The 23,833-nt window shown below is 44.4% G+C and overlaps 1 protein-coding gene across 5 annotated transcripts in view; it reads right to left on the reverse strand.

The window, feature by feature from the left end:
- ERI3 (ERI1 exoribonuclease family member 3) overlaps positions 1–23,833 on the reverse strand; it is a 304,483-nt gene that overhangs the window by 180,410 nt on the left and 100,240 nt on the right. For all 5 annotated transcript variants that reach the window (XM_053248973.1, XM_053248976.1, XM_053248972.1 and 2 more), the window contains one exon: positions 20,229–20,320. In XM_053248973.1, coding sequence (XP_053104948.1) covers positions 20,229–20,320 — 92 coding nt within the window. The remainder of the gene's footprint in view (positions 1–20,228; positions 20,321–23,833) is intronic.

Below are 23,833 nucleotides of genomic sequence, written 5' to 3' on the forward strand. Positions count from 1 at the left end.
CCACATGATAAGAAAAGAAAAGAAAACATCAAGTTTTCAATTGACTTCTAACCTCCCTTGTGTAACCCTTTCTGACCATCCAGACATTTCCCATCCTGGCTGTACCAAGGAAGTGGGAAGGTGAAGTCTGTGAGTGTTCTGGAAGTGAGAGAGAGAACCCCAGCCTCCATGCATCTCTTGCGGTCATGCTCTAATGCTCCCTGACATGTTTCTGAAGACGGTGAGTTGTTTGTAGTCACCACCATGATTTGTTAGTAATTATTTTCACGGTGTCACATTGCTGTCACACTGTTAACAAAAGAGACAGGCAGCCTAAGGCTGTTTGCAAGAGACACTCCAGAAAGCCGGAGGGGGGGGGTTGTCAAGCACCCAAAGACTCTCTTTGCTCAACAGAGCTTTCGAACCAGAGTCCATACAACACCCTGAATCAATGGCTCCTCAGAAGCAGCAAGCCAGCACTGTCTTGCACTTTGGCCACAGTGACTGAAATTAATTACTATCCTCCTCATTTCTGCCTGAAACAAAGCCCACAAATCCAGTAGGTTCCCGATAGGGTTAGATCTCCTTAAGCTGTTAATATGCTGAATGACGGAAGTAAACACACACACACAAACACACACACACTTTGGCAACTGTTGACTTGAGCTCTCTCCTTTCAAGCTGTAATTATTTTACAGCTGTAATACAGTACAGAGCTGCTATACAATTGCTTTTTCCAAGCACGGCAAAGCCACTGTGAAATCTATACTGTCCCACTGCCTGCAAATATGCTAATCTATACCCACTGACAATATGCTGTATTTTTTCAGTCTGGCCTCATTAGCTGTATCACACCACAGTGAAGAACCTTTTAATTTAGTATTTCCCAGTGCCAAGATCTCTCTCTCTCTCTCTCTCTCTCTCTCTCTCTCTCTCTCTCACACACACACACACACACACACACACACAGAGTTACTTTGCCTTCATGTCACCAACATCCTGCAAATTTCCTATACATTGGTTCCATCCTGCACCTGTGGCTGTAAAACTTCAAACTAATTTGTCAGTCAAAGGTAATCACTCCTCGCCCACCGTGTTGCTTGCTTGGACCCCTGAGGAATGTCAGCAATTCTGCTACCTGATATGTCACACAATACAATATGGCCAGATGAGAGTAGTTGCCTGACCAGCTGGCCTTTCAGACTCTCTTGATCCCTGCCCAAAACATGGCTCCTTGAGCAACTCAAAATCTGCAATCCACTGGAGGGGAAACTATCTTCTCCTGCTTTAACAGCCGCTCACAGGAGTCACCTACTGCTGCAGAAAAGGGATAACAAGACAAGAGTCAAAATAATTTGTAACATGTTACACCTAAGTGTAGAAGTTCAACCCTCCTGTAATTAGCTTCTTGGAAGAATCCTGGTTAGCAGACTCCATTCAGGACCAGGAAACGGTGCACGCCTGTAGTGAATGACACTGTCAATGATGACAGTGGGGAGGTGAAATGGTCCATAAAACATAATAGCACTCTCTTCACCTAGGTCAACAGTTAATAGGATTGTAGTATATCTCAATTAAAGAGAAAACCTTGATCACACCTCCACATGTATAAATGGATGGAAAGTGGATACTGGATCCCCCATTTGTGTAGTTCGTACTCCCAGTATGTTGTAACAAGAGGCTAAAGATTCTGGGTAGTTAAACAGAGGAAAGCCTACAGTCAAGAGATCAGTGAATTCTCTATGAAGCTCAAATTTCAGCTTGTAGCTATTAGGGCTTGTCTCTGCCTTTCACCAAGAACTTAAAAGATGATTGCTATTTACCTACGTATTGCTGTAATCCTCCCAATGAAGGAATAGAATGAAGGGATGGAAATGTATAATGCTGGGCATCCAGCAGTGATCCCTAGACTCAATAAAGGGGGAAAGGGATGATCTGCTGAAGCCTCTGCACTGAAAGGATTCCCACAATCAGTAGCAGAAGGCCCATATGCCAAATATCACCCATGGACTACCATTGTATAGCTCTTGAAGGTTGCATGGCATTTTCAGCCATCTCTTAATTTTGTTAGCATCTTGTGGCACATCCACCACAGCACTGCACACTTGTCAACAGGTAGCCCTGTCCATTTTGCGTGCAGGTAGCATAGGGAGTAAGTAATCTTCCCTATCATGTTCCAAAAAGCTTCAGTAGAGATGCAGTCCAAGCCTTCACTCTCAAGGAGTCCCCACAATGCAATGCTATACTAATCAATCTTAGGAACATAGGAAACTGCCATATACTGAGTCAGACCATTGGTCTATCTAACTCAGTATTGTCTACACAGACTGGCAGTGGCTTCTCCAAGGTTGCAGGCAGGAATCTCTCTCAGCCCTATCTTGGAGAAGCCAGGGAAGGAACTTGAAACCTTCTGCTCTTCCCAGAGCGGCTTCATCCCTTGAGGGGAATATCTTGCAGCGCTCACACATCAAGTCTCCCATTCATATGCAACAAGGGAAGACCCTGTTTAGCTATGGGGACAAGTCATGCTTGCTACCACAAGACCAGCTCTCCTCTCCTCTTGTTTCCCCATTTGTAAAACTACCATGTCAGAATGCTAAGAAGGACTTCATTATCCTCACAAAGGCAACTATATAGACATTTGGTAATATGCATATAAAAATAAATATAACTCATTACAAAGTTAACGACAAACTAATTCAAAACAATTTTAATCATCTGGTTTCCCTATTTCTTGGTTTTCTATCAAAATAATAATCTCCTGAAGGATGCAGCTGATGACTCTTTCAGTGTGGGAGACAGTTATTCCTTGCAACTTAATAAACCCTATTAATGCTACTGCAGACTTACAAATATTATTCATTCATTCATTCATTCATTAAATTTCTATACCTCCCTTCAAAAAATGGCTTAGGGCAGTTTACACAGAGAAATAATAAATAAATAAGATGGATCCCTGTCCCCAAACTAAAAAGAAACATAAGATAGACACCAGCAACAGTCACTGGAGGTACTATGCTGGGGGTGGATAGGGCCAGTTGCTCTCCCCCTGCTAAATAAAAGACAATCACCACGTTAAAAAGTGCCTCTTTGCCAAGTTAGCAGGGGCATTCCAAGTTACTTTTGCCAAGTTAGCAGGGGCATAGCCATTCGCCCCAACTCCTGTAACGATAAGTCTCTCTTCCAGTCAACCTGACAAGGAAAATGTTTGTAAACTGGAAGAGAGTTGGGGTTTGTCTTCCTGTCAGACTGTTGTTGATGTACTATAAATGACTCTCACACCAACCTACTTATCTGCACATACCTAACCTAGGTACATGCGGACAAACAGGCTAGTATTTTATTGCTTTTCTATGGGGAAAACATACTCAAAGTGATTTATGAGCCCACAAACATATTTTGTATGCTGCAGGCATATTTGGAATATATGCTATCATGTGGTTTAACCAATGACAGTTTCTGAATGCTTTTTCTCAGTCTCAGCTTTTTTTTTTAAAGGGTGACTGCTCCCATGCCATTTCCATGAGCTGTCCCCAATATTCAGCCACAGATATATGACCTGTCTCCGCCATCCCCCCACCCGCCGCTCCTTAGAGGTTTGCTATCCCTTGTAATACCCTTGTCTGGCTCCATTCCCATGGTCTTAATTTCCAAACAGCAGGCACCATCGTGCTCTCTCGACTTAGACTGTGTCAAAGCTCATTATGCTTTCAGCTAACACACCACCAACCCCTTCAGATACAGGGATGAGGCTCTTACCCTTTGTGTGCAGAAGATTAGACAAGCTGAAGTTTGCCGTCCATAGCAAGGTAATCCCTACGTGAACAGCTTAGTTACAAGCATCTCACCCAAAACCAATTCCTGAAAACCGCAGGGAGAGGGAGGGAATGGAGTAGAGGAAGACACTTGCTGGATTCTACATACAACCTTCCAGTCTTAAACAAAACAAGAAACAGAAAGGAGCAAACAGGTGGCTAAGAATACAGAGCCGTCAAGTTAAATATGCAAAAAAGTGCAGGATGGAGAAAAGGAATGATTAGTTCACACAACTAACCTAATTTCCTTGTGTTCTGAACAATGTGAGATTTGGGGTAAATTAAGACAGAATTTATTTAAAAGATATTAAATGCTTGCAAAAGCAATAGCCAGATCAAGTAGAAGTCAGCATACAGATGGCCTTTGCCTGTTCATTACAGAGCATATCAAAATGGCAGCATATAGTGCAGCATATGTAGTATCACCACCTGAAAAGGTGCAGGCCACATTTCTGCGATGCTGTTGGTGCTCTCCTTAACAGCCCATACACGGTGTTGGAACACACATGGCATCCATGCATGCGCAGTCGCCATTTGCGTGGTCAGAAACACATCACCACGAAAATGGCGTCTGCGCATGCACGGAGGCCATGTGTGTGGCGCTGCCACATGCAGGCTGCTGGGGGAGCGCTGTCGCAGCAGGAAGCTGCATGGAGTGGTGGAGAGCAGGAAAGGTCTTGCTGTACTCCCTTTTAAAGGTGCCGCTCACCACTCCTCTCCCGCCAGCTGCACATTGGAGCACTGAACCCTGTGCACAAACCTTGGTTCGTGCACATTCCTATTTGAAAGTGGAACAACCACTGTCGATCAGGGTGCAGTGGTGGGATCTCCTTCTTGAGAGGTTTTCAAACAGGGGCTGAACAGCCACTTGGCAGGGATGTTGCGGGAGTTTCTTGAACTGAGAAGGGTGATGGACTAGAAGACCTCCGAAGACCCTTCCAACTATGATTCCATGACAGAACGTACTTAGGAAGAATACTCCCAAAGTAGTATAACCCTCCAACAGGACCATTTTGGGAGAGAAATAGTGCTGCAATATAGTTAACCTCATTCAGGAGTGTTATTTCAAAGTTGGCTCTCTCTCATCCTGTGATGAAGAGCTATTGTCCCAAAACAACCTGGGACTGCTGATTTTTTGCCACTAAACTTTCTCCTGTACCCAAAGAGGTTCTGTTCTTATTGTTGTTGTTGTTCCTTTTATGGTGTTACTACCCCTTGTTGTGTGTGTGTTTGGGCTGTACATGAAACTGATTCGAGTCTGAGCTGCATTCGAACAGAGCGAGGCCCCCCCCAAATGCCCCCAGTATGGCTCTAGCATTTTGGAGACTGCCGCACATGCGCACTGGCCATCTGTGTGACCCCCTTTCCCCATATAAGCCAATGGAACAGTATAAATATGGCTGCTTATTTGGCTTAATTTAGTCAGCTTCTGAAAAACAAAGTAATCTGTACAAGGTGTTGTTTTTAAAAAGTTGTATAATATATATAAAACCTATGTTTTATAAGGATAACTCTTTTATAAAGGAAGAGCTAATACAATCCCATATTTCAAAGGAGAAATGATAGAACTGAAACAACTGGCAAGGAAGTATGTTTCAATCTCCAGCCTAGCAACCTGAGCTCCAGTCCATTATCTCCCACAGAGAGATAAAACACGCTACACATTAACATAGTTAAACATCATCTGCTAAGATTCTTTGGATGGCAAATTCAACACTCCATATAAATTCTGCATCAGTATGATTTGATTGCAGAATACACACAGACAGCCTTGCCTTAAACTTGATTTTCCATTCCAGCATCTATCACAATAAGGATGGAGAGGGAAAACTGGGGAAATTTGAAAAATTTTGACTTTTGTTAATTCTTTTTTTTAAATTAAATGTTTATTAATTTTAACCATATCTTAACATTCACAACACATTAAACAAATATGGACTTCCCGCTCACATCTCCTCGTGAATCACCAACTATAGAATTAACCCTTGCTATAATAATAATTCAAAACATAGATCTAAACCTTACAAACACGATTTTGATCTACCCAACCTGCTAATATTACTAGATTTCAAACCCTGTTGTAAGATCAATATTAGGAAAATAGTTCTTTAAATATAATAAGAATGGTTTCCAATCTTCTTTAAAGCATTCTAAATTTTGGTCTCTTATCAGTACTGTAAGTTTTGCCATCTCCGCATATTCCAAAATTTTTATCAGCCAATCTTCTTTTGAAGGCAGTTCATTGCTCTTCCATTTCTGTGCATATATTATTCTGGCCGCCGTGGTAGCGTACATAAAGAATGTTAAATTAGTTGTAGAAAACACTCCTTGTGTTATTCCCAGCAGGAATGATTCTGGCTTCTTAGGAAATGTTATTTTGAATATTTTCTTTAACTCATTATATATCATGTCCCAAAAGGCCTTAGCCTTCCTACACATCCACCACATATGAAAAAAGGTTCCTTCAGAGTGTCCACATTTCCGACTTTTCTTAACTCAAAGTAATATATTGCTATGTTCTGTTTTCAGATTTGTTTTGTTTTTTAAGATACAGATTTATTTATTCTTGAGCAAAGTTCTTCATCCTCTATAAAAAAGAGCCTGTGTGTGCGCCCGTGTCTCTGCGCCCGTGTCTTCCTCGGCTGTTCTGGGCATGCGTGGAGCGCATGCCCAGAACGTCCGAGGAAGATACAGCCGCAGGCACCAGGCGGCCATGATGAGGAGAGCGGCGGGCCAAGAACGGACTACGGGGAGGGCAGATGCGGCAGCGGCGGGACTGGCCCTGCCGCTGGAACATACAAGGCAGCTGCGGCGGGGAGAAAAGACAGCGGCGGGTCCGGCCCAACCGCAGGAAAGGCGGCAGTGGCGGATTCAAAATGGCGGCAACAGTGGGTCCGGCCCAGCTGCAGAGAAGGGAAAGGGAGCAGCGACGGGACCGGACCCGACCCGGAAGGCAGAGAGGCGGCAGGGACAGGACCGGGCGGCCCAGGAGAAGGGACCAGCCCAGAGGCAGCGGCAGCGGGTCCAGCCCGGCCGCGGAGAGAGGAGAGGCGGCAGCGGGTCTGGCCCGCCCGCCGAAAATAGCAGGGAAGGGAAAGATGGCGGGGGCGGGCGGGCGGCCCGGCCGCGGGGAGAGGAGAGGCGGCGGCGGGTCTGGGGGAGGAGGGCAGGGCGGGGGGAGGAGGTGGCGGGGGAAGCCGGCCGAGGTAGCGGCAGAGGATGCGGTGTGGCCGAGGCGGCGGCGGCGGAGCTGCGGCCTCAGCCAGAGGATGTGGTGTGGCCGAGGCGGAGGGCCCGGCCGGGAGACGGGCTCGATCAAGCCCCGGCAGCTGGGACAAGCCTCAGCACGGCAGCCCCCAGGAAAACCAGGAGCCCGGCTGGGCTGGGCGGAGCAGAGCCCGGGTCCGCCTTCGCCTCTCCAAGCACGCTGGCTGGCTGGCTGGCTGTCCCCCTTTGCGCAGGGAAACCGGCAGGCAGGCAGGCGAGCCCAGCCCTGCTGGGGGGTGGGCGGGGAGATGGGCTGGCCCGCTTCCCCACTAGGGGGTGGGCAGCGGTGGCGCACTCCTCTCCAAGATGCGCAACATGCACGCCTTGTTGCCCAGAGGCTTCCAAACACGGCGGGCCTGAGGGCGGAGGCAGGGAGAAAAAGCAGAGCGGCCGGCCTTTGCTTGCAACAGGCTCCTCGCGACTCTGGCGCCCACCCTGTGCTCGAGGTGGCCCGTTCCCTGTCCAGGAACAGATCGGCAGCGCACGAGCTGTGTGCACGGTGGATGGCTGCAGTGAATCCGGGTGCTGCTCTCCTGGGAATGCGCATGGCGCTGGACAGGTAGAAGAAGACTGGCAACCCTCTGCCCCAAGGAGCCTGCAAGCTAAAACCCGAAGGAAGTGGGAACAGGGGATTGAGAATGTTAAGTATGTTAAGTATCATCCCACTGATGTGAACATGCAAACATTTCTACACAACTCTTCTAGCGGCCCAGGCACCCTACTAGAGCCCGTTATTTTAATGGGCTTAAAATTACTAGTTCTCAACATAAAAGGGGAATGAGCACCAGAAAATTAGTCCCCAAAAGTCACAGATCCATCAATGTTAGTATGGTGATCTGTATCCAAAACTAGAAGGTATTAATACTACATATCTTGCTAAATTAATCGGTTACTCCTGGACTTTAAACAAACTAACTATGGCAAAACTAATTATAGCAAATGGCTGGAACCTAGAGATCCTGGCTCTAAGGAATTCATCCTCTAAGGTTGATCCAAGATTCATCCTCTGAGCTTACAAAAGTAACCTTCTGCCCTCCTGATCATATTTTTCTCTATTCCAAACATGGCACAGCCAACTCCTCTTGTAAAACTTAGACAAGGAAAATTAAAAATGGTAAAATCAAATTAAGCAGTGGTATAATTCACCACTAAGGATTCACTAATGTGCATCTCAAGAACTGCAGCAAGAGCTATAAACATTTCAAGCCACTCTAGTATGTTTTATCACCATATTAGAAGGGAAGCACTTGCTTTTTACCACTTACTTATCAAAATAAAACTTCTGAACAAGTAGTTTCCTGGGGGGGGGGGAAATGAACAGTTAGGTCTTGCCTGAAATGGAAAGCACTGAATAAGCATTTTCACATCTCAGGTGTCTAAAACAGTTTACCTCTTTTTGATGGGTTGTGCCTGCCTGCCCTCACCTCACTCCCAAACTGTAACCCAGCAGTTTCTAAGACATTCTAAGACAGTGATCTTCATTGTGCAGTCCCCACAGACCCCACTGGTGGCCCCTAATTTGCCCTCGCCACCCACTTACTCTCCCCTGCACCTTCTGCTACATCTCCTGAGTGGCAGCAGGAGGTGGGAAAGACAGGAAGGTGCCTTCAGTGCACACTTTCCCCCCTCACCACTGGGGTGGCACTGGGTCAAGCACAGGCCTGTGAGAAAAGGTGTGAGGCGCATGATGCTGGTGGCAGGGGGTGGGCTCATGCTGGCAGCCCCCACCATGAAGATCACTGCTATAAGAAGAGCCCTATTGGATCAACCAAATGTCCACCTAGGTTAGCACCCCTGAAGCTCAGCTCATGAAGCAAAGAAATCTTAAATGAGGCTGAACAGTGGTAACAAAAAGCATAGTGTTATAAATAGGTGATGTGAGATAGATATAGATATAGATATAGATATAGATATATATTAAAAATATATATATAAATTTGTTAAAAGATTTTGTAAACTGTGGACAATGCAAGTCATTTAATGGTACTAGAGGAAGACATGCTGTTCTGGTAGCTCCAGGTCTTAACACTCACATCAATTTCGGAGGATGAATACAACTGAAGGAAGCCCGGGAGGGTGCACGGTTGGGGGAGTCAGTCATGTGACTTGCCTCTGGGGGGGCCCCAAGGCAGTGGGCTCCAGACAACTGTCTCCCCTTGCCCTATTATAGTTACGCCCCTGTCCCCTTGAATTTAAACTCGGAACCATCGGTTTACTCGCTGTGACATTTTAAACGACTTTTTTGCTGATAAAATTTCTCGCATTCAGACCGAGCTGGATTCCACGGTTAATGCAGAGTCTACTGTGGAGGTGTCCAGCAACTCCTCTTGTGGGATTAGATTGGATCATTTTCAGTTTGTGACTCCTGAGAAAGTGGAGAAACTGCTTCAGACTGTGTGTCCTACAACCTGTTCTCTTGACCCTTGCCCAACTTGGCTTATCTCATCTGATAACTATATTATCAGATAGGCATGGTAAATATTATAAATGCTTCTCTGAGGGAGGGCAGGATGACTCCTTCTCTTAAGGAGGCTATTATCAGACTACTTTTGAAGAAACCCGCATTGGATCCCTCGGAGTTAGCTAACTACAGACCTGTTTCTAACTTTCCATGGTTGGGCAAGGTGATTGAGTGGGTGGTGGCCTCTCAGGTCCAGGCAGTTTTGGATGATGCAGATTATCTAGGCCCATTTCAAACTGGCTTTCATGTGGGCTATGGGGTTGAGACTGCCTTGGTTGGCCTGATGGATGATCTCCAATTGGTTATCGACAGAGAGAGTGTGACTCTGCTGATCCTTTTAGATCTCTCTGAGGCTTTTGATACCATCGGCCATGGTATCCTTCTGGACTGCCTGAGGGAGGTGGGATTGGGTGGCACTGTTCCACAGTGGTTCTACTCGTACCTCTCCGGTAGATACCAGATGCTGTCACTTGGAGATTGCTGTTCTGCAAAGTGAGAACTGATGTGTGGAGTTCCACAAGGCTCCATACTGTCTCCAATGCTCTTTAACATCTACATGAAACCGCTGGGAGAGGTCATTAGGAGGTTTGGTGCAGGGTGTTATCAATATGCTGATGACACCCAGATTTATTTCTCCATGTCAACCATCAGGAAATGGCATATCTTCCCTAAATGCCTGCTTGGAGGTGGTAATCAGCTGGATGAGGGATAACAAACTGAGGTTGAATCCAAATAAGATGGAAGTACTGACGGGGGGTGGGGGGAGGTCAGGATCCGAGAGATGGTTTACATCTGTCTGTACTTGATGGGGTTACACTCCCCCTGAAAGATCAGGTAGGTAGCTTGGGAGTGCTACTGGACCCAAAGCTCTTCCTGGTTTCTCAGGTTGAGGAAGTGGCCAGGAGCACTTTTTATCAGCTAAGTCCATTTCTAGAGGTAAATGACCTTAAAACCGTGGTACAATATGCTGGTAAGCTCTAGGCTTGACTACTGTAACATGCTTTATGTGGGGCTGCCTTTGTACATAGTCCAGAAACTACAACTGGTATAGAATGTGGCAGCCAGATTTGTCTCTGGGACAACACGAAGGGACCATATAACACCGGTTTTGAAAGAACTGCACTGGTTGCTGATATGTTTCCGAGTGAAATACAAAGTGCTGGTTATTACCTATAAAGCCCTTAATGGCTTGGGTCCAGGCTATTTAAGAGAGTGCCTCCTTTGTCATAAACCCTCCCGCCTTTTACGATCTTCTGAAGAGGGCCGGTTACAGTTTCCACCAGCTCGTCTGGTGGAGACTAAGGACCGGGCTTTCTCTGTGGCTGCCCCAGGGCTTTGGAATATGCTCCCTGCTGAAATAAGAGCATCTCCTTCTCTGTTTGTTTTCAGGAAGACCCTCAATACTCTCCTGTTCTCACAAGCTTTTAATTAGAATTTTAATAACTTTAATAATTTGTTTTATATTGTTTTTACTGCATTTTATGTATTTTAACCTGTGATTTTTAATATTAAAATTTGTACACCACCTAGAGATTTACATATCAGGCGGTATAAAAACGTGATAACTTAAATAAATAAATAGATAGATAGATAGACAGACAGACAGACAGATAGATAAATAAATAAATATGACCCAGACCAAAGGAAGCATTTCTTCATACAAATCAGACTATATATACCTCCAATTACAAGTGCTGGAAATATCACTAGACAGTGATGTCACCTGTGTGTGTGTGTGTGTGTGTGTTTTAAGACTATGAGCCTCTTTAGGACAGATGACCATATTTTCATTTATTTTGCTGTATAAATCACCTTATGATTTTTTAAAAACAGAATAAAAATAGTGAGCTCATCTCACTGGTGGTCTTGTGTGCTTTTCAAGATGACACAAAACCAAAATTCCTCACAATAGAAGCAAGACAGAATCATAGAACGTTAAGAGCTGGAAGGGACCTTGGATGTCTTCTTCTCCAAACCAGTGCTCAGTGCAGAAAATTGCTACAGCATCCTTGACAGATGGCTGTCCATTTGAAAACCTCCAGCAAAAGAGAGACCACCATTGCACAAGGCTGTTCCATTGTCGAACAACTATTACCATTAGGAAATTCTTCTTATGCCTTAGTAATTCTGCTTCCCCATTGGTCCTAGTTCCACCCTCAGGACTAACACCACAGAGCAAATTCGCTCCTCCTGTTTGACAGTCTTCAGATATTTGATATTTCTCCCTCTAGTCTTTTCTTCAAGCTAAACATACCTAAACCCTTCAACCCTTCCTCACAGGACTTAGATGTAACATGCTTAGATGTAACAGATGACACCCTGTTCCTTGCACGCATGGTATACTTTCTCATGGATGCTCAATGTTTCATGCTGTTTGTGATCAAGCAGAAAATGAGTAGACATGGGGTCAAACAATTCATTAAAAGAGATACAAATTATAGCTATTTGAACTGTGTATACATATTTAAAACTGTGGTATTTATTTAATTAGTTATTTAGTTATTTGACATATTTATATCCCGCCCAAAACTTGCGTCTCTGGGTGGGGGTGTTAGATTTTGTGGAACTTCAAAACCAACTTCCACAAAATCCAACACAGTTTAAATATCTATACACTACCTGCTGTACTCCTGGGTCATCATAGTGATAAAGCCAGTTGGGCTGGCTCATGAGGTATTCGTGTATTTTTAGAAAAGAGCTCTATGTCCCCATGATACTAAGGATACAGAGATTAACTTGCCACGGAGATGGTTACAGTCAAGCAGGACACAATGGAAAGCATGAGCACTCAGTGGAAAGCCTGGTGAGAATGAGCCCTAAGCAACTCCCTCATCTGGTTGCTTAGAATGTTAGTGCTTTGTAACAAGCAATGCAACTCACTGTTCGTGGCAATTGGTATATGTAATGTAATACTTTGCTGTAAACCCCTCACTGAATTTGTTTCAAGAATGAGCCTGCTTACAAGTTCAAGTTTGGCTTTGCATTGTTTCTCAATCTCAAGTAGCTCCTTGTACCAAACCAAGTAAATCCCCTTTCCATGGCACTTGCTCTCAGGCCTAAGGTCCTACGAGTTTAACAAGGCTGAATCCTTCCTCATATATTTCAGCCTGGCAGGTCTGGTAACTTTTCTTTAATTAATAGCATTTCTGTGTCAATGAAGGAAACTTTACACCCAGAATGAATAGCCCTCTCTCATTAGATCCAGTGCTGTCATGATATATTCAGCCTGTGGAGTATGATTCATTTTCTCTTCAGTGTATGGGCTTCTTTCTTTTTCTTAGGGGGGGAAGGTTTTAGAATGAGTGACTCATATTTTCCAAATTTGACATGAGGCTCTGTTGACATGAAATTCCTTTGTCAGGACAAGCCTTCAGAAAGGTGATGTTCCCACTCAGGAGTTTTTTCCTTGTTAGAGAAATTGCATCTTAACAAGGAAAGGAGACTGAGCACAATGAGAACAGCTGTCTCTCCATTTGCCAACCTTATTCGTGCTCATCAGCAGGGCCAGAAACCAGTCGATCTATCCAGGCAGAGGCTAGATACAGAATCAGCATCCTGTTTCTGACTCCCAGTGCTACATTGGGGAGAGGGGGAATTTCAGAGCATTCTTGGAAATTATTAATCACACATCCCATCTCAGACAGACTCATGATATCTTGGCCAAGGCCTAACATTACTGGACTTTTATGCCTAGAAGCTTACAATTGATTTCATCTGCTAATGAAGACCATCAGAGCTTTGAAGCATCACAAGATAATGCTAATCCACAAAATTATTGTATCAACAGCAGAACAGTCTCTTCTACAGCAGTAACAAAGACACCTTCCCAACCACAGACCACCAATCTACCAACTATATCTCTAATACACTAAGGTCCTATGTGGCCAGCCCTGCCCACACAATACTTTACTTGGCAAGTGGCTGCTCCCTAACATCTCTGGCTTCTGGGTAAAGGAGAGGAGAGGCAAAGGGCGGGTGGCGGGTCAATAATAACAATATCCATCAGTGAGAAGTGTCTGTGTAGTTTCTGAGCATATTAAGAGCACCCTTTCTGTTTACTAAGAAGTCAGTCCCAGGAAGTTCCGTAGGGCTTGCTCTCTTTAAGCATGCACAATGTTGCGGCCTAGTCCTGGGTATGCTTGCTTGAAAGCAAGTCCCACTGAGCTGAAGGGGGATTTGCTCCCAAGGAAGAAACATGTGTCGGACTGCAGTCTGAATATGTGTATATGTTCTTAATTTTAATAGGCTTGTGCTTTTTTAAAATACTGAAATTAATATTTGTATTTTAAGTGTTTAATATGTTTATACAGTAATCCCTCACCAACCACGGGTTTCCTAATCAGAGTTTTAAGTATCTGCTGCAGGGTAATTGTGGCAGGTCTCGCCAACCATGACCTGAGGATCTGTGGTTTGGCGAGGTTTTGGTTTGTTTTTTTTTGGTTTTTTGCATTTTGGGGGGGGGAGGTGTTGCAATTTTCAGGGGCCAGGGGGTTATTTTCGGTGGTATCCTTTACTCCTCTTTACTGACTCCTGACTCTTTTTTCTATTTTTCTATTTTTCCACTGTATATTGCGGTCCTTTCGTGACCATGCTTCCCCTACCCCCTTGTTTGCCGTTGATTTCAATGGCTTGCCAACCGCAAATTCGCCAACCGCGAGGTTTTTCCGGAATGGAACCCTCATGATTGGCGAGGGATGACTGTACTGTTTTAAAGATACTGTAAACTGACTTGGGATTATTTTAACAAAAGGCGGTATACAAATCTGAAAATCTATCTATCTATCTCAAAGCCCTGGTAAGCCCCAGCCCCACAAAAACAAATAAGAATAACATGTCCAGTATGTTATTCTCTTCCCACCAATGAATGTGATTTCTATAATAAAGACCTTGCTATGATAGGAGGGAACAATTTGGAACTTACTGCTAACCCATTGAGATAATAAGAGCCACAGATTATTATTCTAAGAATGAATAGGAATTATGCAAACTACATTGACGACTTCTTGTTGAAATGTAGTACAGATACACTTTACATGCATACATACATATTTATTTATTTCCAGGTGCATGTCACCTAGTCCCCCTGGCATTATCTGGAATCAGACATTTAATACCCGTTATCCCTACCACTTTATTCCTGCAACTTATTTAGCCTCATACTTTTCTCACATCTGGATTTGAACCAATATGCTTTCTGCAAACTCATACATGCCACTCCCCTATCATAAGCAAAGCTGCTGTTTATCTTTTGCACAGTAATAGCACATTGCTTAGTTTCCCTCAAGTGTACTCTTAGGGCATAATTGAATGACACAGAGGAATACATCCGAGGTATGCAGCACATCCCAAAGCTACTGTGCCTTTTTTGGTCCTTGAGGCAGCATTTCAGCTCTGCACTTTCTCCCATTTGAAAAAAAGATATAGCTCAGTTCTGCTTTGCTAAATCTTATTTGGCAATGTGTCTAAACACATGCAAACTTAATTAGTTCAGTGGGGAGCCTCGGCATTTGTAGTGATGGATAAAAGTAAACGGGGAAATGAGACGAGTCAGGGCTGGCAGCGAGCGCTCTCTCACTCAAGCTCAAGCTGTGTTCTCTGACATGCAGCTAATCGAATGTGATGCCACTAAGGCTGCTGCAGCCAGTCTCCACTGGGAGAAAGTGACGGGCTGTTCACTAACAGGTAGCTGCTGGAGCCCTTCTGTGAAGCTGAAATCACAAAATCATGTATTTCCCACTTGGTGTCAGAGATGCCTAAGGATCAGCCTCTGAAGCTATTGTGTAAAATAAGAGAGAGAAGGGAAAAGGAAGGGAATAAAATAAAATAAGCCATCCACTGCATTTTCATGGGCTGGAATGAAGTCTTCTCTCTCACCTGGATGAAGAGGCATACAGAAGAGAGACAAAGAATTATGTTACCGGGAGGGGGGAGGGGGCGCTCTGTGGTGCCTCCTGCTGGCCACCAAGCTTCAAATCCTCCTTGCAGAAGAATAAATACAGTAAATACATTTCTCGTTGTGCACTTCCCCTTCATAGGACCACAGAGCTGTAAGGATCTCAAGAATCTTTTGTCCAGTTCCTACTTGGCAGGATTTGTTCTTAATGTCAAACTTTTAAAGGGAGTTAAGCCCCACTGAACTTCTGCAGCAACAAGGCCAATCTATGCTGGCCTTCACAATCCAGTCTAACCCTAGACATGGCTCAGATACAGATTTATTTACTGTTTTATTTTATTGTTAAATTTGTATACCACCTTTCATTAAAACAATCCCAAGAGCTTTCAGTTAACCCAGAAATAAGAAAGCAATTACTTTGTCTGAAAGAACAGCACCATTTCCTTCTGCACTGGGGCTCTTGCTGCTTTCTCACTACACCTTTTTCAGGTTAGTATGAGCAAGGCTGTCCGGTGGGAGGAGTGGGGCCCAAAGCAAATGCAAGCATGTGGGGGGGCCCCAGCCATGCCCCTTATGTTGAGGGGCATAGTCATTCTGTCTCCTTGGCCGTATCCCTTTATCAGGCTCTTAGGGCCCAGCATGCAGTAAGTTCACTAGGTGGAAAGCTTGCAAGAGAGAAAGCAAGCCCTCCATCTAGTCAAGCGGTGCCAAACCAAGCTGAGGGCATGTGAAGAATGACACTGGCTGGGCCAGCCTCTCCTCCCTCAGCCCTGCACGCACCTGTTTCCCTGCCAATTATACTCACAGCCGGCCCAACCCCTCCTTCCTTACCTGCTGCATAGTGGTCTTGTCCCAGTCGCACAGCACTGTCTTCTAGGCAGGCTGAACTGAGACATTAAAGTACAGATCCACCTCAACTGGCGAGGGAGGGCTCCCACACCATCCACTGCTGTTCTTCACTTTACCACCCTGTTGTAGCCTGCCTCAAACGTAATTCAGAGCTGCACAATGGGGGAAAGTTGGGGAATCGGCCACATAGGAGGAAGGGTCAGACGCAGGGCTCGGGACAGCCAACCCAATTCATCTTACTAAAGAACAGCTCTGAGTATGAGCCAGACCCAGCTGTTAGGTGCCCGTGCAGCTTCCTCGATGCTGAACAGAATAAACATGGATTCTGTCAGGCAACATGGCTCTTAAATTAGGACAATTTCCTGTCAGAGTCAAGCAGCACTGCTAACAAGTTGTGGATGTCAGGTTGGCATTGTATGTGTCAAACCCACAAATTTTCACATGTGATACAACCTGCAGCAATCTGCTGTGGAGAGGCAGAGACCAGGTCTCAGGAACCCCAATGCTTTGTAAGTGCATATATTCCTGATAGCAACCAAGGGGAAAGTGGTATGTGTCTGCTCAAGGCCAAATATGTTTCCTTTAGAAGGCACAACAAAACTTGTTTGTGCACTGCAAAGATCTATACAGGATTCAGTGTTCAACAGCTTGAGCAAGCATCTATTTAAATGGTCATTTGGAAGGGAATCAAATGCACAACAGCAGCCACAGAAGTTGATGAAAGTGAAGGACAATTTCATAGAACGCCTTGCCTAAAGTGAGAACCAACAGCCCACCAGTTCAACAATCCCACCAATGGCAGATCAACCTGTACAGGTCACAGAAGCAGAGAGCAATTATTTCAACTCCTTCAGCTTCTTTGTTGAAAAGTGGTTATATATTAGGTCTAGACAGAAAATAATTCCAAAGAGTCCACAACTGCACGCTGCGGGAAAAGGCTAAAAAACAAACAAAAAAGTAAAAGAAAGAAAAATCTCACCCTCCAGATTTACTGGCTATTTTGATTTGGAAGAAAACTCCATTCCATCCCAAAATATGGTAAACATGCCCAAACACTGAGCATGTCACAATAAGTCCTGTAAAACCACAACATTATAAACACACAATTATAAGTATCAAACAATGAAATACTAGATGAACCCGATAAAAGTCTAAACCATCAGCCACAAAAGTTTGCCTAAAATGAAACTACTTCTTCTTCACAACTTCTTCACAGCCTACAATTCAGGTGAGCTCCAACAGACAAAGTTTCTCAAAACATATACACATGGCAGTAATGACACAAGGTACATTTTAAAATAATATCTCTCTGGTCAAAGGCTTTTGTCCACACAATGAAGTCATATCACTAATAACTGACCATAGGTTAATTAGAGAGGGGAAAGAGTCAGGAGCAACCTGGGTAGGGCACAAAATAGGCCTCAACAATAATACAGTATATTTACAGTTATTAAAATAATGGCTGCATTTTCACAATCCCAGTGATCCCGGTTAAAAGGTTAACCAAGACTGTTGAACCCCACAGAGCTAGTTGTGAGAATGCAGATTTCCCAGGTACTCCTAGTCAAACTGCTATGGTTGAACTACATTTAACCAGGACAGATAATCAGGATCTGATCCTGGTTTAACCAAAGCAGTTTGACCAGGATTCCCTGGGAAATCTGCATTCTCACAACCTGCCCTGCAGAGTTAAGCAATCCTGGATAAAGAGTTAACCAGGACTGCTGAACCCTGCAGACCTAGTTATTAACCAGGATCACCATGCCTGTGAGAACAGAGCTAATATTACATTGTCACAGCCCAGTCACAACCAGCCCCGTTATCTTAAGCCTCATCGCTGCCACCACGTAGACTTTTGTATTTTTTTTCTGGCTGTGTCTACTAAAACAGCCTTCCAACCCTCTGTTTCTCTCTAAGTTAGATAGGGTGGAAAGGCGTGTGTGTGTGTGTGTGTGTGTGTGTGTGTGTGTGTGTTGGGGTGGAGAGGAGGGGGACAGCCTGAAGCTTAAATTCAACACAAGAAAACTTTACCTTAAAGTAGTTCAGTTCAAAACAGTAGTTCTTTTGGAAAATTTAGTACAAAGAAACAGCAAGCATATGAGCATAAGGAACAAATAAAATAGGAGAGACACACATCCAATCTAACCTGTGCCTAATACTATTCTCAGCGTCCTTACAAGGAGTCTTTTTATAATCACTTTTAGTCAGCTTCTGCAGCGAGCCTGACTTTCTCAGCCTCAGGCCTTGCTCATTCTATCCAGTTCTGGGGATTCAATTCCAGTCTGTTCTTTCAGCTTCTTTGAGAGTGATTTAGTTCTTCAGAGAGTTTCAGCTAAACTCTCCCAGTGATTTCTCAGCTCTAATTTCAGTAGCTCTTCTCAGCTCTTCTCTCCTGGCTCTCCAAGACTCCAGCTTCAATTCCAACTGGAACTTGCACTACAACCAACTTGAACTTCTTCACATGGACTCCCTTTCTGCTGCCAGCAAGCCTCCTTTTATTCTCCCCCACCCCTCCAATTTTTCTAAACAAATCAATCAAAACAACTCAAGTTCCCTCCATTATTTTGAATTTTTTTAGAGATCATAAGCTCCTTACATATTAAATTTCGTCACTATTAACTGGAGTATTCTAGCTGATTTTTCTATATGAGTATCTAGAGAAAAAGATATCTTGCCTAATCAAGCCCTCAAATCAGGGGTTTGCTCTCTGCTTTCTTAAAGTTTCTTTTTTAATTTCCCTCAAAGTGCTTGAACCATGCTTCGAACTGCGGTACAGGCGCATCCCTACCACAAATCATACTGGCACATATCTTTCTAGATTAAAGATAGTCAGCCTCAAGGTTATCTTTTAACCTAGCTTTTAATTTAAGATTAATGTACCAAAGTGCCGAGCCTTGACCAAGCTCTGAAACCGACCAGCTCCAGAGAGTCCAGTTCCAGCATAGGCAGGAGTGGAACAGGGGGTCAGAAGAGCAGGGCAAAGCAGTCTGTGTTACTTCTCGATGGGACAAATTGCTCAGACTGGACACCTGGCCTGGAGACTGAGGATTTATAGGACAGTATAATGGCTTGTGGGGCCAGCTGACCATACTTAGGCTAGGGATAAGCTGCCAGTGTGCATGTTGGTATTTCTTTCTATATTGGTGCCCTTGACTCAGAGTCAAATCTACCTGACTTGCTGAGGGATTAGATGGCAGGTGTTGCAGACGTAAGGTGCCAGAGACTAGCTGCTGTTTCAAAACATACACATCCCAATGCCAGAAAGTCAAGACAGTGAAAAAGCCTCTCTCAATTCCACACCTGATATAGCAAGAGTCTTATTCTGAAACAATATCTATTTTATATATACATACACTCACACCCTCCTCTAGCATGAAATGCACCATTGCTGGAACTTCAATCCACATAGTTGCCTCTTTCTCTCTCTCTTTAAGGGAAAAGGTTTCTCTAACGGACTATAATGTGGTTCAAGCCCACGAGAAATGGCTCCTGTTGCTATCTAGTATTCCTGCCTATTGACAATACTGCCTATTCAGAGGAAACCGTTTCCAAAAGCAAAGACGCATCAAAGCACCTACTCTAAATGCTTCTGAGGATGCATGGGTCTTGGCCTTTTTTTATTTAACAAAACAAAAGATGGGTGCCATCTTTCCTCCCTGACTTGGCTTGCCCCAGAATTATGCTGCTGAGATGACCAGGCACTGGCATGCAGACAAATGGAGATTAGCATGGCAAGAGTCAGAACTGACATGACAGTGGCTGGATGGATGTCAGCAATATACGACCGGAAGTATTTCCCCCCCACAGTAGCAGCTAGAGAGTTGAGAGAGGGGAGAGATGGCAGAACACAACATTTTGGGTATCTCCAAAATAAGAGCGACATTAATATCAAGATGCAAAAGAAAACCTTGCCCGGGGAAATGTGGTCACACCAGGAATGCATAACTCCCAACCCCATACTCACATTACTTTCAAGTCCCAGTCTCCACAGGTTACAAAAATCGACTTGACACTGGGATCCAAGAGGCCTTCCTTTGCCATCCATTCATCGACCCTCTGAAAGAAACAGACGCAAAGGAGATGAGCTTTCTGAGACACGGAAAGAGACGCAACAGTTAAATGCTGATAAGCCTCACAATCACAAAAGAAGAAAATTGTGATCTTATCCGACACGGCTGCACCCAACTCCCATCTCATTCTGTTCCCCTCCTCATCTCTAAGAAAGTATGCTTGGACCTTTGAAGATTTCCGATAGGAGACATCAAGCGGCCAGAGGAGGAGTGATCTTATCAGGCATCACAACACTTCTGCTTACAGAATGGCCGCCACACAGCACTTATGGAACAATAATATTGCTTGGCTATTTCCTGTGTACCATGACTGCCCGCCTCCCCACAAAAAACAGATAGCCTGGTAAACCAGCAGTTACAATAGGTCGTATTTCAACTCACCCTCCAAACAAGCAATTATGTTCAAAGTTTGAACTACCTGACATTGACCAAGAGGTCTCACCTGCCTGTACATATAGAACAGAGGAACAACAACGTAAGAATTCTTGTCCTAACCAGTTACACAATTGGCGGGGAGAAAGCTATCCTAATAAATCTCCTCCTATGGGCCATTCTTCCACTGCTGTGTTATTACAGCCACCAACACCTTATGACCTTTGATGGACATTTATTCAAAATACATCTCCCTCTTCTCAATGGAATAACCAATTAAACAAAAAAAAAAAAAAAACCAACTTCCCAAGGAGGGAAACGTAGGAAGTTACCTTATACTAAGTCAGACCATTGGTCCATCTAGCTCAGTATTGCCTACCCAGACAGGCAGCAGCTTCTCCAAGGCTACAGGGAGGAGTCTTTCCCAGCCCTCTCTGCAGATGCCAGGGAAGGAATTTGGAACCTTCTGTATGAAAGCAGGCAGATGCTCTTCCCAGAGCAGCCTCAATATCTTACAGTGCTCACATGTAGTCTCCCATTCAAATGCAAACCAGGGCAGACCTTGCTTAGCAGTGGACAATTCATACTTGCTACCACAAGATTGTGCCACATTAAGTGGTGCAGCAGGGAAATGCTTGACTAACAAGCAGAAAGTTGCCGGTTCAAACTCCCGCTGCTACTATATTGGGCAGTAGCAATATAGGAAGATGCTGAAAGGCATCATCTTATACTACACAGGAAGAGACAATGGTAAACCCCCTCCTGTACTCTACCAAAGAAAACCACAGTGCTCTGTGGGTGCCAGGAGTCGAAATCAACTTGATGGCACACTTTACCTTTACCTTACTTTACCACAAGACCAGGTCTCCTCCCCAAGGAAAAATGCCTTCTCTTCCTTTCTTATAGTCCATCCAGATCTTTCATTAATTTAATGGATGATTTGATAAGTTTTACCAAACCCTGAAACGCTTATATAAGGACAAACAAGATTCCTATTTTATTGATATGAAACTGAGACCAACTCTCAGATATGAGAGGTGCGTGTTCAAATCCTTCCTCAGCCACAGACATACTAAGGGCCAAAACACATGCTTGGCATCGACATGCTTGTTTTTTCTTCTCTAAATAGGAGCTGAGGATGAAGGAAGGGTGCTCTAGGTCAGGACCATGGCATGGGAACGGCTTTAGCTCTTTGCCCCTGCCATGGTCTCAATCCAGTTCAGTGGGGCTTCATGGCTGCAATTTGCCACAGAAGGGACATTCCCAGTGGTGTCAACTGTATAACCATGGTCCCGATTCAGATTTTCGCTCCCCATGAGTCCTATTTAGAAAAGAAAAAACCTGAGAGGGATTTTAAAACCAATTCATGATATCCCACTGTGGTCTGCCCCACAAAGGGAAAAATTCAGAACTTCCACTAGGCATCCTTAAGCCATTTGGTATGCCTAAAGCAGAAGTTTGATCCTAGTCTGTTTACATAGTGACACATTGTATAACAATATTCTGGGCAAATATTTTATTCAAATTACAGGATTAGAAACAGGGAGGGATGTCAGGACAGACTTTTTTTTAAATTGAAGATTGGGGTGGCAGAGGTGGACAAGGGAGCAAAAGAGGTCAACAGCTGAGAGCCCTGGGAAGGACAAGAAACTGTGCAGGATACCAACTTCCAGTCATCACACTGGGCTCCTTTTCTCTGTAATTTAGACCAAATGCAGTAAATGCAACAACAACAAAGTATGTTATGGTTCACACGACCATAATACCAGAGTGAGAGAGGGCTGGGTGTGGAGGCAGGATCTTACCTTCCTTCCCCCCACCCACGACCACCAGTTGCCTGCAGGCACCCGCCACTTGTGCACCCACATGATCAGCACTGTTGCGAGTGGCACACCAATTCTCAAGCTGGGGTAAGGACACCCGGCCTCCAGATATCCCATAATGCACAGTGTGAGCAGCACAGAACATTAGGGATATGCTAGAAGCCAGGATGCTCTTTCCCCCAGCCTCTACGGTAGAATGGGCTGCCGGCAGTCCGTGCTGCCACAAACATTTATTCATTCATTCATTCATTCATTCAATTTCTATACCTTCCTTCTAAAAATGGCTCAGGGCTGTTTACACAGAGAAATGATAAATAAATAAGATTAATCCCCGTCCCCAAAGGGCTCACATTCTAAAAAGAAACATAGAACACACACCAGCAACAGTCACTGGAAGTACTGTGCTGGGGGTGGATAGGACCAGTTACTATCCCCCTGCTAAATAAAGAGAATCACTATGTTAAAAGGTGCCTCTTTGCCAAGTTAGCAGGGGTTAGCATGGCCAGGAAATGAGGCAAAAGGGTGCACGCATGCCCTCTTAACGCTGAGGGACAAAACCTGGACTACCCAGCAGGGCAGAGCCAGGATCAGACTCAATTCCAGCACTCACTCCACACAAGCAGCCATACCCAAGTGGGGCTGTGCAAGCCTGGGTAAGGCTGCTCGTATGAACAGCCCCAGAGAGTGTTAATTCCAGCTGGTGCAAAGATGGATGCAGAAGTAAATATTCAACCTTCCTGGACTCAAGAAAAGTTGGCACCAATCCTTTGCTTAAGATGCAATTTGAAAAGTGTCAACTTAACTAAGTAGCCTTGTCTTTCTCAATAGAAGTGCAATGCATATCAATTTTGTGCCAGGTACCCCCTGAAAATTCCTTTTTCCACCTTGTATTAAGCAATATAACTGAGGGATAAAACAAGAAGAATGCCGGGAGAAAAATGATTTATCTTGACCCTTTTCATTCTAGCATCCAACCTAGGTTCAGGACTGTAGCAGTCCTAAGGGGTGCATCCCTGCTAGTTCTGCTAGGCCTCTCAGTAGCTTTTGATACTACTGACTGTGGTATCTTTCTGGACTGCTCAGCTGGGATGAGTCTAGGAGGCACTGATCTGGTCCTTCCTGGAGGGTAGATTCCAGATGCTGGTACTTGGGAACTCCTGCTTGATGCCTTGACCTTTAACCTAGGATGTACCACAGGATTTCATCTTGTTTTCTGTGCTATTTAACATCTACACAAAAACACGGGAGATTATTTAGGGGTCCAGCATTGAATATCAACAATATGCAGATGACACCCAAATTTT

This window comes from Hemicordylus capensis, chromosome 4, assembly GCF_027244095.1.
Source record: "Hemicordylus capensis ecotype Gifberg chromosome 4, rHemCap1.1.pri, whole genome shotgun sequence".
Classification (NCBI taxonomy): domain Eukaryota; kingdom Metazoa; phylum Chordata; class Lepidosauria; order Squamata; family Cordylidae; genus Hemicordylus; species Hemicordylus capensis.